Here is a 14,059-nt window from a genome sequence, read left to right as displayed (position 1 = left end):
ACTAAAACTTTAAGGTATTTTAAAAAAAAAAAAAAGGAAATCATGAATGAAAACTGCCTATTAGATTAATCAGTTAAGAGTTAATAAAAATATAACCAATAAAATTATTTTTAAAATAGACAAATGGCAAGACTTTAGCATGACAAATTGACCTTACCCTTTACTTGAAGACGGTTGGGGTCAAATGGCCAATGGTCAGTCAGCTGACACTCAAGTCTCACACATCTAATACACTTAACCTGGTGTTTCTCCAGTGGGCTGACCCTGTCATTAGTGAATATAAGCAATTCTTGGCTTCACTTTTAGTGTCAGTTAAATGAACAAAGGAGTCTTGAAAGCTAGTTAGCAGGAAACAGTGCACTGTTTGAAGTCGAAAGAGAAGACAGGAAAGCGGGAACATTAATTAAACATGTGTGGGGCAAATTTCTTTATGTTTCAAAAAATACATATAAAGGATACATAAACACAGTTTCAGCAACAGGGAGAACAAAATGTTTGTATAATTGTTTGCAATTTTAAAAAATTCTATTAATCAGTGGTTTCAAAATCCGAACCGTCAATGTGCCACTGAGGTCCCCTTGAGAAAGGTACCATCCCCACATGCTCCCCGGGTGCCTTTCATGGCTGCCCACTGCTCACAAAGTGATGGGTTAAATGCAGAAGCAACATTTCATTGTGTGCACCATGTGCTGTGCTTGCTGTGTATCAAAATTATCATGAAATTTATAATATTACAAATAATAGTTTTGTTGGCATTTTTAAATTAATGTTGGCAGTGTTATAGTAAACTAACAATGTGTTTTTCCTTATTAAAATAGCTAGGGTACTTACGGTCCTCTAAATATGCCTTTTATTAATGAAGATCAAGATCATGTGGAAAAATCTATCAAAAGGTCCTCTGAAAACCCCAACGGTAAGTTTATCTCACTTTAATATTGTATAAGCTCATTTCATGATTCAGTACCGGCAACCTTCTGATTACGGGGCAGCTTCCTTAACCGCTAGGCCAAAACTATAGCAAAAATATAGCAATATAAAAAGTGAAAGTGTGTGATACACAACAAAATGTGAGCAGTGGGCAGCCATGGGGACAACTGTCTGCTTACAGGTCTGCTTCCTTACCTGCTAGGCCAACCACTGCCACTACTAATATTAATAGTCACTAATTTATGGCTTTTCACTTTCCCCTGGGCCTTTTGCTCTGAGGGTAGTTTAAAATTCAAAACTGCATATATGTGACGCCCTGCACCACCCCTGCTTTTGCACGCCCATCACACACACACACACGCACCCTATTACCTTCCCCTAAGTACTATTCATATAATTATTACTATTAATTCATTCAGAGCACCTGTGCATGACATAATCAGACCCTTAATACGAATCCCCAGCTCACCCGTCAGTAGGTCTCACCTTGCTCACGTATGTCAGATTGACAGTGTTACTACTTCACATGATTCTGCCCAAGTTCCTGTTTCAGTTGTACCAATTACTTTTCTGTTTTGTTGTGTATAAAGTAATAAACCTTGTTCATTCCCCTCGGCATCATAATACATCAGACTCACTCTCCCTATACTCCTGTCTAAATCTGTCATGACTTGTGCTCTACTGCTTGACTTTGAGACCGGCAAAAGCAGATCATTGTGGCTAATTGTGGCTATGGAGCTAATCGGCTCAAGCAATTGTCATCTGAAAACATCATAGTCTATGGGGAGTCCTGACTGATCTCAGCTCAGAGTTCACGCTGATCCTTGATGTGAACTGACCTGTACCTTGAACCCATCAGTGAAGTGGCTTTTGACTTATTTTTATTCTGCAGACCACTGTAATGTGCAGTCTGCACTATTTCTCCCCTCAAAGTTTCTACAAATTATTTTTTATTTAAAACAATAAATGACATACTTTACTTTTGAGTAACTGAATCTCAAAAAACTTTTTTTTTTCTTTCTGCTTATAATAAAATAAAAATAATAATAAAGTGAAGTGATTGTCACATGTGATACACAGCAGCACAGCACACAGTGCACACAGTGAAATTTGTCCTCTGCATTTAACCCATCACCCTGAGTGAGCAGTGGGCAGCCATGACAGGCACCCGTGAGCAGTGTGTGGGGACGGTGCTTTGCTCAGTGGCACCTCAGTAGCACCTTGGCGGATTGGGAATCGAACTGGCAACCTTCTGATTACGGGGCCGCTTCCTTAACCGCAAGTCGACCACTGCCCCTTTGCTGCTTATTGATTATTGCTAATGCTATAACAGTAACCAGAGGTGTGTTGTCCTGTGTAATTTTCCAGACAATTTATTTAAACACTTCTAGAGAATTGGACAGCAGGAGATGAGACTGATAAGGACAGAGTACCAGAATTCTCATCTATGTGTAAGATTACTGTGGTCTTTTTAACAACGGCCCCTGGAATGTGCCCTAGGAGTGAATTGAGGCTTGTTTCCCTCTATAATACTTAGCAAGAGCCTTTTATAATAAAAAAAGCCCTTTCTTCACACACAGAAGCATGGCAATTGCCACAAGGACACAATGTGTGTCCACATCAATGTGGCAGAAAGTCCTTGTTGCTGCATGGATCCTGATCACTGGTGCTTAATTGGCTTTAGTGTTCAGAACCCATTTATCAGGTGCACCAGTACACACTGTGTGAGCCCATTGGCGTCACAGTTTCAGGTACATTATGTACATGGTAAAGCTAGAGGTGAGACCAGACTTTTTTCACATTTGTTTTTACATCTTAGGTACACTGTGATGCCATGGTGTACCCAGTTTTGGTGGCACCAGCTCAAAAGCAGGTCCTTATCATTCTCAGATGAACCTGATTTATTTCATGATGACCCTTCACGTGTTGGTGCCTCCCCTATTCGTTGACTGACCTGATTGACTTCTGTTCTTGTCTACATTGCATCACCAGTGTAGACTCTTCATGAGAGTTGTATTGATTATGTTCTGGCCCTCTGTCCATTTTGATTTTATTTTTTATCTATTAAAACTCATTTCATCAAGTCATGCCTCCTGTTTTCAGTGGAGCATTACATCCACAATGAGCTACACTACAACTTCACTGTGCTGGTATTCTCGTTTTATGGGGTTTCTTGCTACATTGATGCTGCTCTGTTTTGTTGTCAATAATGTTCAATAAATATATATTTATTTTTCTGTTATTACCCCATTTTGAAGCACCAGAAACACACCAGAAACACATCCTGGTGGCCATTCAACAAGAGACTGTTAGGTTCCATGTTTGACCATTTTATTTCTGCATTGAAACATGGGTCTTAAGACATCTGCACACAATGAGAATCCTGCAGATATTATGAAAATGTAAACAATTTTGCAAATGTTTTGTAGCTACATGTACATTTCTTTTTGCATTCAATAGTTTTTTTCTGTCATACACCAGTGTGCCTTTTGCAGTTTGAATATGTCAAAACATGAAATATTTACAGTTGGAGCTGCACTGCTAGTGACAGCTGGTTAGTAAGACAGTTGACGAAGACACAGATTCAGTGCTTCAGTGAGTAGCCAAACACAACAGGCCATTCAACATGAGGAATTCGGATTCAAGCCCCTCACACCACTGTCCTCATGCATTATAACCACACAACCCCGCAATCTATCTCTCTGAAATCTAGTTGAATTACTTTTTTTTTTTTTAAACCAGGGTGGTAGTAGCCTAGTGGGTAACTCGCCTATGAACCAGAAGACCCAGCGTCAAATCCCACTTATTACCATTGTGTTACTACCTGAGCAAGACACTTAGTTGCTCCAGGGGGGGGACTGTCCCTGTAACTACTGATTGTAAGTCGCTCTGGATAAGGGCGTCTGATAAATGCTGTAAATGAAAAGTACAGGTAATGTGTAAGCAGTCAATCCCCAGTGCCCAACTCATTTGTCACAGAGAGACATGTGGAGGAAGGTGGGTGAAGCTCTAACTGTGAGACTGGTTCATGGCACAACCTGAAGATGGCAGAAACATGCGGGTGGAGGGTTGATTGCATTGTAGTATGTGTGAGTCAGTCTTACTAAACAAATGCTAATCCATCTACTCCATCACTTTGACCCGAAAATTCACACGGCCCTGGAACTTGTCCCGTTCATCATTGTTTTGCAGATTGGAGCCCTCAACTCTACACTCAATTGAGATCTCCTTATTGTAGTCTTCCTTAGTAATCAAGAGCTTCACAGCAACCAGAGGCTGAACGTAGCTTTGCTACAGAGAAACGAGAGATGAAAAAAGATCACAACGCAGATAAATAGTTAATTCAACATTAATCAAATACACTGAATTAATACAATAATGAATGCATTATTATATTTGGTGTCATATTGTGAACTAAGAAAATTCAATTAATTTTGTATTGTATTTTGCATTTTAATAATTTTGTATTGTATTGTAATGTATTTATTTAGATTGATACATATTACCTATTACAATATATGAACAATTTTTACAATTTAAGGGAGTAATTATTAGTTTTGGTACTTACATGAGATTTTTTACCATAATAGGGAAAGTACATTTTATCAATGCGCCCTTCACTAGGGTAATAATGCATCTTGAGGGGGTTCCCCGCCTGTAGAGGACACAAACAAAAAGTCAACACCACAGCAAAAATGTTACTGAAGGATATGAAGACAGAAATGTGGTTAAATGCATTTTTCCTGATATGCATGTTGCGTTGCAGAGAGGCACAGACTGCTACAGCACACAAGGTATTCTTCCACCAGGGTGCAGCAGAGGGGCACCACTGCCACTACTCTTCCCTGTTCTTATTTACACATTTACATTTATGGTATCTAGCAAACACTCTTCTCCAGTGCAACTTACAGTGATTAGGTACAGGGACATCCCCCTGGAGCAACTCACGGTTAAGAGTCTTGCTCAGGGACAAAATGCTAGGAAGGGGGATTCGAACCTGTGAGGTTTTTTGTGATCATCAGGCTCGTAGGCGAGTGTGTACTACCACCCTACTGGCCCATGTAGAGAACAAGCACCAATCCAATAATAATAGGCTAATGAGTGTCAGAGAACCTCCGTTAACTCAGTCAAAGACTTATAGGTTTCCAGGAAATGGATCATTATTCCCTGTTAAAAGAAATTTAGTTGATGAACAATAGAACTACAGCAAGCAGGATTAACAGAAAATAAGTTTCACTCAATTAAAAGTGCCCATGCATGATGAGAAAACAGACAAACATTCAAAACTATAGCTTGTATTCTGTCTTAACCAAGGAAAATATTTCAACAATACCCAGTTTTCTTGTTGTAACACATCCTCGTAAAACATGCCACAACACATCACGGCCATCTCCATCACTAACTTTAAGTAAAAGTGTTAAAGCAGAGGCAAAAAAGCAGCTTCTTTACTGACAGCAAGCAGGTGACAGAAAGCAAGAGAAGGATCGTGTCCAGTAATGGGCTGAACTTTTGTCTCAGGCCTTACCCATCACTTTACATGGGGTTCAACTGGTAGCATGCAGAGAAAACAAACATACAATGAAAAGTAAAAATCCAAAGTCAGGCAAAGAAAAAACACAATGAATAAAAATCATATAGTCAGGTTCTTTCAAAGGGTGCATTTTGTATGCCCTGGTCCTAAGCTTAAAGGAACCCTCCTGTTATGTTGACCCATTTTCAACATAACAGAATTTTCACATTTGACTTTAGTAAAGCAGTGGTTCCCTTATTTTGTTTGTGAGTTTTCATCATTTATGAACCTGAACATACTTTGCATCCAGAAAGTCTTCACAGCGCATCCCTTTAACATAGCCTTATTCCAAAATTGATTACATTTTCCCTCAGAGTTCTACACATAACACCCCATAATAACAACATGAAAAATGTTTACATGAGGTTTTGCCAAATTTATTACAAAATTACAAAAATACACATGTACACAAGTATTCACAGCTTTTGCTGTGTCGATGCACCTTTGGCAGCAATTAAAGCCTCAAGTCATTTTGAATATGATGCTACCAGCTTGGTTCACCTATCCTTGGCCAGTTTTGCCCATTCCTCTTTGCAGCACCTGGTTGGATGGAAAGTGTTGGTCTACAGCAATTTTAATATCTCTCCAGAGATGTTCAATCGGATTCAAGTCTGGGTTCTGGCTGGACCACTCAAGGACATTCACAGAGTTGTCCTGAAGCAGCTCCTTTGTGCTTTGTTGTCGTTGTCCTGCTGAAAGATGAACCATCACCAAAGTATGAGTTCAGGAGTGCTCCGGAGTAGGTTTTAATCCAGGATGTCTCTGTACATTGCTGCAGTCATCTTTCCCTCTATCCGGACTAGTCTCCCAGTTCCTGCAGCTGATAAATATCCTCACAGCATGATGCTGCCATCACCATGCTTCATTAAAGGGATGGTATTGGCCTGGGGATGAGTGGTGCCTGGTTTCTTCCAAACAAGATGCCTGGCGTTCATACCAAAGAGTTTAATACTTGTCTCATCAGACCAAAGAAATTTGTTTCTCAGGGTCTGAGAGTCTTTCAGATGCCTTTTGGCAAACCCCAGGCTGCCATGTGCCTTTTACTAAGGATTGGCTTCCATCTGGCCACTGTACCATACAGGTCTGATTGGTGGATTGCTACAGAGATGGTTGTCCTTAAGGGCAGTGGTAATCAGAAGGTTTTCAGTTTGAATCCCAATCCACCAAGGTGCCACTGAGCAAAGCACCGTCCCCATACTGCTCCCCAGGCGCCTGTCATGGCTGCCCACTGCTCACCAAGAGTGATTTTCTTTGTGAGCATGTGTGCTGTGTTGCAGTTTTATCACATTGCCATTTTGAAGTGTATCACAAAGGCAATCACTTCACTTTCACTTTAAGAAGATTCTTATTAAATTTGACAAAACCTCAAGTAAACATTTTTCACTTTGTCATTATGGGGTGTTGTGTGTAGAATTCTGAGGGAAAATAATTTAATCAATTTTGGAATAAGGCTGTAACATAACAAAATGTGGAAAAAGCGATTTGATGTGAATTCTTTCTGGATGCACTGTATATATGAAATGTGGAAACACCAATGCTTGATGGAAAGATTCAGAACACAAAATGATGTTGTGGGTCATTTAGATCCATATTCAAACTGAAGTGCACATACAAAATAAAAACAATGTTTGTTGAATTGATCTCTGAGGTGGAAGAAGTGTTCTTCCATGCTTCCATGCTTTTCTTCCATGCTTTTCAAAGTCTGTCCAACTCAACAAAACAGTAAATCTGAAATAAAACTAAACTTTCTTTTGTAAAAACAATATAAGAATGATATAAGTTGTCTATAGACATTAACAGAATGCTGCAGTTTAAGAGAATGTAAAATATGTAAACCATATTTTTATGTTACATTATTCCCTTTCTAAACAAATAATGCAATGTTTTTAATACTCTTGTCTAGTTTTGGCAGTATTGAACATTCTCAACATTCAACACAGAGTAAAGGAAATTAGGTAAACAAAAATCCTACCTTGGCTGTACAGTTTATATAGGGCTCGCCACGTGGTTTCAAACCAATGACCTGTGAGATCAAGCAATTGTGTGATAATCCACGATAATTCACGACGAATCTGCAATGACCAACACTATGTGTCGCATGAGCTCACTCGATTCATCTTGACCAGTATGCAAGGCTGTCCCTTAAAGTAGCCGAAGGTGCGATCACCCTCTCCAGAGCAGGGATTCAGAGTGCTGCGCCTAAACTGACAAGCCTTCTTCAGGACCTCTTCATCTTGGTCAAAGTACTGTCCAGTGACACACTGTTCATTTTTCCCCTGAACAGAGTTATTGTATTCTAGAGAATAAGGGGGATAGGAAGCCATGACAATGTCAGCACAGTCATTTATGTTAAAAAACACACACCACAAACAACTTTAAGGTAATAATACTGCCACATTCATTGGCCAAACTGGATTAATAAAATGTTTTGTTAAAATGTAAAACTCTTATTTCTGAGAAACCACATCCACTATTTTTGGTTTCAGTACAATGGTCAGCTCCACCATCTGCAGCAGATAACAAATGGTCTGGATATCTGCTTGACAACTAGCTCTGCACAATATTGGGAAAATATGCGATATTGTTGTTGAATATTGCGATAACAGTATTTCTTGCAATATAACATTTCCCTACAGAAATGCTTTTTATTATTATTATTATTAGCTATTTAAAAAATCAATTATATATGTAATGATCTTTCTAAAATAAACATGTAATATATATTCATCTGATCTAATTAAATCTAATTCAGGCTAAAAAGATACATGTCAAGGAAGTTGCAAATATTTACACTTCAAAACATTATGAATGACTTAAAACCCTCAGCAGATATTCTGATTTCTGATTTGCTGTTACCACAGACCTGCCAACACAATATGAATCGCTTTTTATTTATGTAACCATACACTCATCAACAAGAGCATCTTTTAAACAAAATATTTCCTTGCCTTGCCTGTTTTTATATATAAAAAATTGGTATGTATTGGAAACACTAACATATTGTCAACATCCACATAAATAAAAATTATTTTTAATAATAATGTAAACATTACATGGCCCAGTCTAGCTAATAGCATTATATCACCTACTTGGAAGGCGGGTATAAAGATTGTAAGGGCCCATCTGATTGGTCAAATTTGGACACACAAATGCTTGCCATATAAATTAATGCTGAATCCGAATTCGCATACTACTTGAGTAGGTATTACATTTCAATTACATTTATACATTTTACACTTTAAAAGAGCTGATTCCTGCCACGTTTCAAATATGACACTGCCTTATGGGATAGTGAAGTGTCCATCAAATGCCTACTACAGAATTCGGCTAGAAGTAGTAGCTCATCTGGGTACTTCGCACTACTCACCTTGCATACTGTTTTTCACACACAATATGTCGTGTGTCGGCGGATTGCGACCAGCATGCCTTGTGGGTGAGATACGGGTCGGGCACACCCAGGGACTGCAAATAGTTAACCATGTTACGGGAAAATGTGTTCTGTTGGGGTTCGGGATGTGAGTGTTATGGGGACTTAATGTAGCGTGTGCAAAGGCTGTTGGCTCCACCTACTTGGTTATTGGCTGTTGGCTCCACCTACTGGCTTCCGTTCAATAAAAAGTGTTATTCCGAAACCCTCATGATTGAGCCAATTTCTCCTTTCCTGAATTCGTGGCGACGGCTCCTCACAATAGTATGCGATTACGGACGCAGCATAAATTTCATTTATCGCAACTCTTTGTGATACCAATATCGCGTATACTATTATATATAATTATCGATAATGATCATTTTTCGATATATCGTGAAGCCCTACTGACAACTACATAGTATTTTTTGTTAAATACTAATAAATCTCACAGAACACTAGAAATAAAATTAGATGCTATGGATTAATGCAATACAGATGCTATTGATCATTTACATAAAAAGGAGACCAAATTCTGTCCTGAAAAAGATGTTCATGTGGACACTCACGTTGCAGGAAGGACTCGAGATGCTGAACATACGCCCTGTATGTCAAGGGGTCTGACCTATTAAAGAATATGTCCATTGACGTGGACCTGATGACCAACCCTAGAATCACATGAAGACAGCACATGAGTACACATAAAAACACTGTAGCTCTTCAGGATCTAAAGTTTTTCAAAAGGTCAGAATCTGTACTCACCAGGGTTGGCAATCCTGTCACGGTACCTAGGAGTATTTTCATCTAACGTCTGCAGCATTACCCACATGGTAAGGGCAAACATTCCAGCCAAGAAGCCATAAAACGCCAGATAGAATAGAAAAATGAGCCCTGAAGAAAAAGAAAAGAAGAAATTACACTATTTTATATACGGTTTTCATTGTATTGGTCCTCTGGCGCTTCCAGGCCACACGTTTACAGGCCAGTGCAGGCCTAAGGACAGTGACATGACCTTGAGAGATGCTACAGGGGGCTGTGCAGGACAGAGCGCCTTCCACGTTCTGCCAATACAGTGGTTTCTTTTTTTTGTTGTTGGACAGGAGAAGGTAAGGTCTGCTGTGTACAGTCACATTACAATGAACACGTGAACGTGTATTCAGTGCAGGATAAAAATCTGTTCGCTAAGAGATGGTTTACAGGGCACTACATAACTTTGTCAGTATTTGGCACACACACACGTATCTAAACTTAATGAAAGTGGAATGCGTGATATTTTGCGAGCCAAATATAATCATCCCTGAGAGCAGGTTTGTACAACACTGAGATGGAGACATGCCAGACTTCTCCGTCGTGCTCTCCGCGTCTCACCTCCACCTCCCGTCCACCGCGGCTCTTACCCCAGCTGCTGGCGGTGCGGCCGACGAACTCCCCGGTCCTCGGGTTGTAGATAACATCTCTCCAGCTGGGCCGAGGCACCTTCTCCTCCCCCGTCTTGTCTTCTGGTGTGGACATGACGGTCGGCAGGGAGACGCGGGAGGGTCGAAGTGTGGTGGCGGCGGTGTGCGGTGCGGAATTAAAATTCTGACGTTCGGCGAGGGGCTGCGCCGGGTCCAAACTCTTCCCACTGAGCGGCGCGACTTCAGCGAATCAGGGGGGCAGCCGGGCGCATGCGCAGTAACCTGCCAAGTTGTACGATACAGTGATAAAAAAAGAGAAAACCTTTCTTGTAATGTAACACGACAGCCATTGATAAGGTTTTGTAATTGTGGATGTGGCAATTTGTATTAGATCACTTAAAAATACCATTCAACTTCCTCGTCAGAGGATAGGGAAGAAAAACTGTGTGAACGCACTATCGAGCTGCAATGACCAACTCCCTGCCAGCACTTTTATGTACCATTTGTGTCAAGTCAATGTTGCGCTCTGCTTAAGTTAGATTAGAGCGCCTTATTGTTGTTCATACTGAGAGTAGCCTGCTCAGGGTCCTCTTTTCTGCAACTGATGTCAGTGAGTCCAGCTGCATGCCCTCCATTTACAGTTACATTTACAGCATTTATCAGGCGCCCTTACCCAGAGCGACTCACAATCAGTAGTTACAGGGACAGAGCTTGCTATTCTTACCAGCCTGTCCAGCCATCCAGCTTTCCTAATGCTGCCTCCCCAACACATCACAGCATAACAAAGGACACCATCCATGACAGACAGACAGTAGAACATAAGCAGGAGTGTGCTGCAGACGTTGAAGGACCCCAGCCGCCTAAGAAAAAAAGAGCATGCTCTGCCCGTTCTTGTAAATCTGTATTAGCAGACCAGTCCAGTTTTTTGTCCGAGTGTAATCCCAAATACTTGCATGTACTCGCGGCCTCAATGTTCACCCCATTAATTGTGACCAAGAGACGCAGAGGGGCAGGCCTCCATAAGTCCAAAACAATTTCCTTAGTTTTAGTGGTGTTTAGCTGCAGGTGGTTAGTCCTACACCACTCCCAGAAAGGTCTTCACAAAGCTCCTATACCCCTTCTTCTCATCAGTGTCATCAAGCACATGTGAGGTCTCCCAGTCATGCAAACTGGGGACATTCAATGAGGTAATCGGTGATCCAGTACACCTGGCTTGGGTCAACTCTCATCTGCACTAGTTTGTCTCTCAGCAGGAGGGGCTGGATGGGGCTGCAAATAATTTTACCCATAAATGGGCCCATGCACGCCAAAGGGAGACTGTTAGGTCCAACATGTTCTATTAGATTAAGCACTGATCTGCAATGCTCAAGAGCAGCATCTAGTGGTGGCACCTGAACTTGACGTAGGGTCATGTTGCAAGTAACACTTATTTGCTGTGAGAGGAAATAAATCATTTGATGAAGTATAAAAAGCATTTTGTCTCACAGATGTGAGGTATAGCTGAGGAACAATACAGAGTGCAATAATGAGACTACATGGTTCATTAGGAGGAGAATATAGAACTACATTTACATTTACAGCATTTATCAGAACTGAATAGATATGCAATTCCGCAGGTTGTTGGAAAATATGGACAGCACAAAACACACACACATATACACACACACACACACACACACACACACACACATTCCACAGTTTTAAGTACCTGTTTTTAACAGCAGGGGCTGGTGCACAGCAGAGGCCTTCCAGTAAACTCAGCTTCTACCGTCAAAGTCAATCAGTTTTATGAAGCGAGAGAGAGAGTGAAGATGCTTTAAAATGCACCCAGCACCTATACCACTTTTTTACTTGGCTTGTCTTTTTTCCTCTTCACTCTGTAAGAGTTTGAGATGTGACTGTAACCTAACAATGGTTCTAAATTCGGTATAGTGTGGACAAAGAGAGGACAGAGAAATTAGGACAGAGAAAAACATTGTACCTGACAGAGAGATGAGTGTGAAAATATTACTGCAACACTTAACACCATTTCCAATCCACCCTGTCATGTAGTTTCTGTAGTTTCTGAATTATTTTCCTTTCTATATTTTGCACAAAAATTGCCTTGAAAATAGATTACACCAGTTCTTGCTGAAACAAGGCTTGCCAGCAAGGCTTGAGAAATTAGTTAGTAATTCTTCTGGGATTACTTAACCTGATAATCTCCTGGCTCTTTTTTAATGGACATCCCTAAAATTAAACAAAATATCTCAGCAACTGCATGGTCTTTTAGTATAATATTTTTACATTATAATCATAATCATATAATCGCTCTCTAAATTACTTCATAGTGTAGGAATCAGCATATATGTCAGCTGGGTCAGAGAAAATGAAGATATAAAACTGAAGAAACTGCACTTTTACAGTGATTTGGTAGGCTGTAGAAGCTATACACTTCTCAAATAACCCATAGTACTAAATCCTAATAAAAAACCTGCATCAAGCATATGGCTAAAAAAGAACAGCCAGCATTAGTAGAGAATTTTTGAAAAAAGGAGACTACCAACTTATCCATTTGGGCACGTTGGTGATGTTTTGGACACCATATGTGCCCATGGTACTAACTTTTAACTGTAGTTATTCATTCCAAATAATTACATCTGTGAAAATATCGCATCATATGTATACTCCCCGTATACTGTGCATCTGGAAAGCATTCACAGCGCTTCATTTTGTTATATTACAGCCTTATTTCAAAATGAATTAAATTAGTTTTTCCTCAGAATTCTACACACAACCCCCATAATGTAAATGTGAAAAAAATAAGTTTACTAGAGATTATTACATTTACATTTTACATTTACAGCATTTATCAGACACCCTTATCCAGAGCGACTTACAATCAATCAATAGTTACAGGGACAGTCCCCCCTGGAGCAACTTAGGGTTAAGTGTCTTGCCCAGGGACACAATGGTAGTAGGTGGGGTTTGAACCTGGGTCTTCTGGTTCATAGGCGAGTGTGTTACCCACTAGGCTATTACCACCCTTATTACCACCCACAGATTATGGTGAATTTATTAAAAATAAAAAAATGAAAAACACATATCAAAGTCTCTCAAGCACAATCGTATAAGCAATGACAATACGCCATATGAACAAATCTTATTTAGACCAAAAAATACGATTACAGATTGCAGAGATAATACAGGGGGACCTGCAAGAAAGCCTGCAAACAGTTTGCTGAAGACAAAAAAACTAAGGACCATGTCCTAGGGTCTGATAAGACCAAGATATACTTCTTTGGTTCAGATGGTGTCAAGCATGGGGCAGCAACCAAGACAGGTTTACAAAGACAAATATGTCTCGTCTTCAGTCAAGCAAGGTGGTAGTGTGTGTCCTGGTTTGCGGCTGCATGAGTGCTGAACATGAATGGCAACATGTACTGTGACATACTGAAGCAGAACCTGATCCCCCCCCTTAAAAAACTGGGCAGCAGTGCAGCATTCCAACATGATAATGACCCCAACACACCCCCAAGACGAGCAGTGCCCTGCTGAAACTGAGGGTAAAGGTGCTGGACTGGCCAAGCAAGAGAATCAACCAGCTCTGTGATGTCGTCATGGAGGAGTGTAAGAGGATTCCAGCGGCAACCTGTGAAGCTCCATGATGCCGTCTGAGCAGATGAACGGAAAAGAACTCAGTGAACAGGTCAAAGAGAGTTATGGCACGGCTGGAAAATAATGGTGACACTTCGAGCACAATTTAGACATTTTCCCTTC

General features: G+C 40.4%; 1 protein-coding gene across 1 annotated transcript; it reads right to left on the bottom strand.

Moving 5' to 3' along the window:
• Positions 1-3,588: 3,588 nt before the first annotated feature.
• On the bottom strand, positions 3,589-10,531 carry atp1b3a (ATPase Na+/K+ transporting subunit beta 3a). The gene is made up of 7 exons (XM_028977677.1): positions 10,301-10,531; positions 9,666-9,794; positions 9,473-9,571; positions 7,606-7,793; positions 7,470-7,520; positions 4,496-4,582; positions 3,589-4,218 (listed from the first exon to the last, which is right to left on the bottom strand). Exons 1-7 carry the CDS (start codon positions 10,413-10,415, stop codon positions 4,051-4,053), a joined length of 837 nt encoding a protein of 278 aa, XP_028833510.1. The 5' UTR covers positions 10,416-10,531; the 3' UTR covers positions 3,589-4,050.
• Positions 10,532-14,059: the final 3,528 nt, after the last annotated feature.

The sequence above is a fragment of the Denticeps clupeoides genome, chromosome 4 (genome assembly GCF_900700375.1).
Source record: "Denticeps clupeoides chromosome 4, fDenClu1.1, whole genome shotgun sequence".
NCBI classification, from domain to species: Eukaryota; Metazoa; Chordata; class Actinopteri; order Clupeiformes; family Denticipitidae; genus Denticeps; species Denticeps clupeoides.
This window is presented reverse-complemented; position numbering and strand designations above follow the sequence as displayed.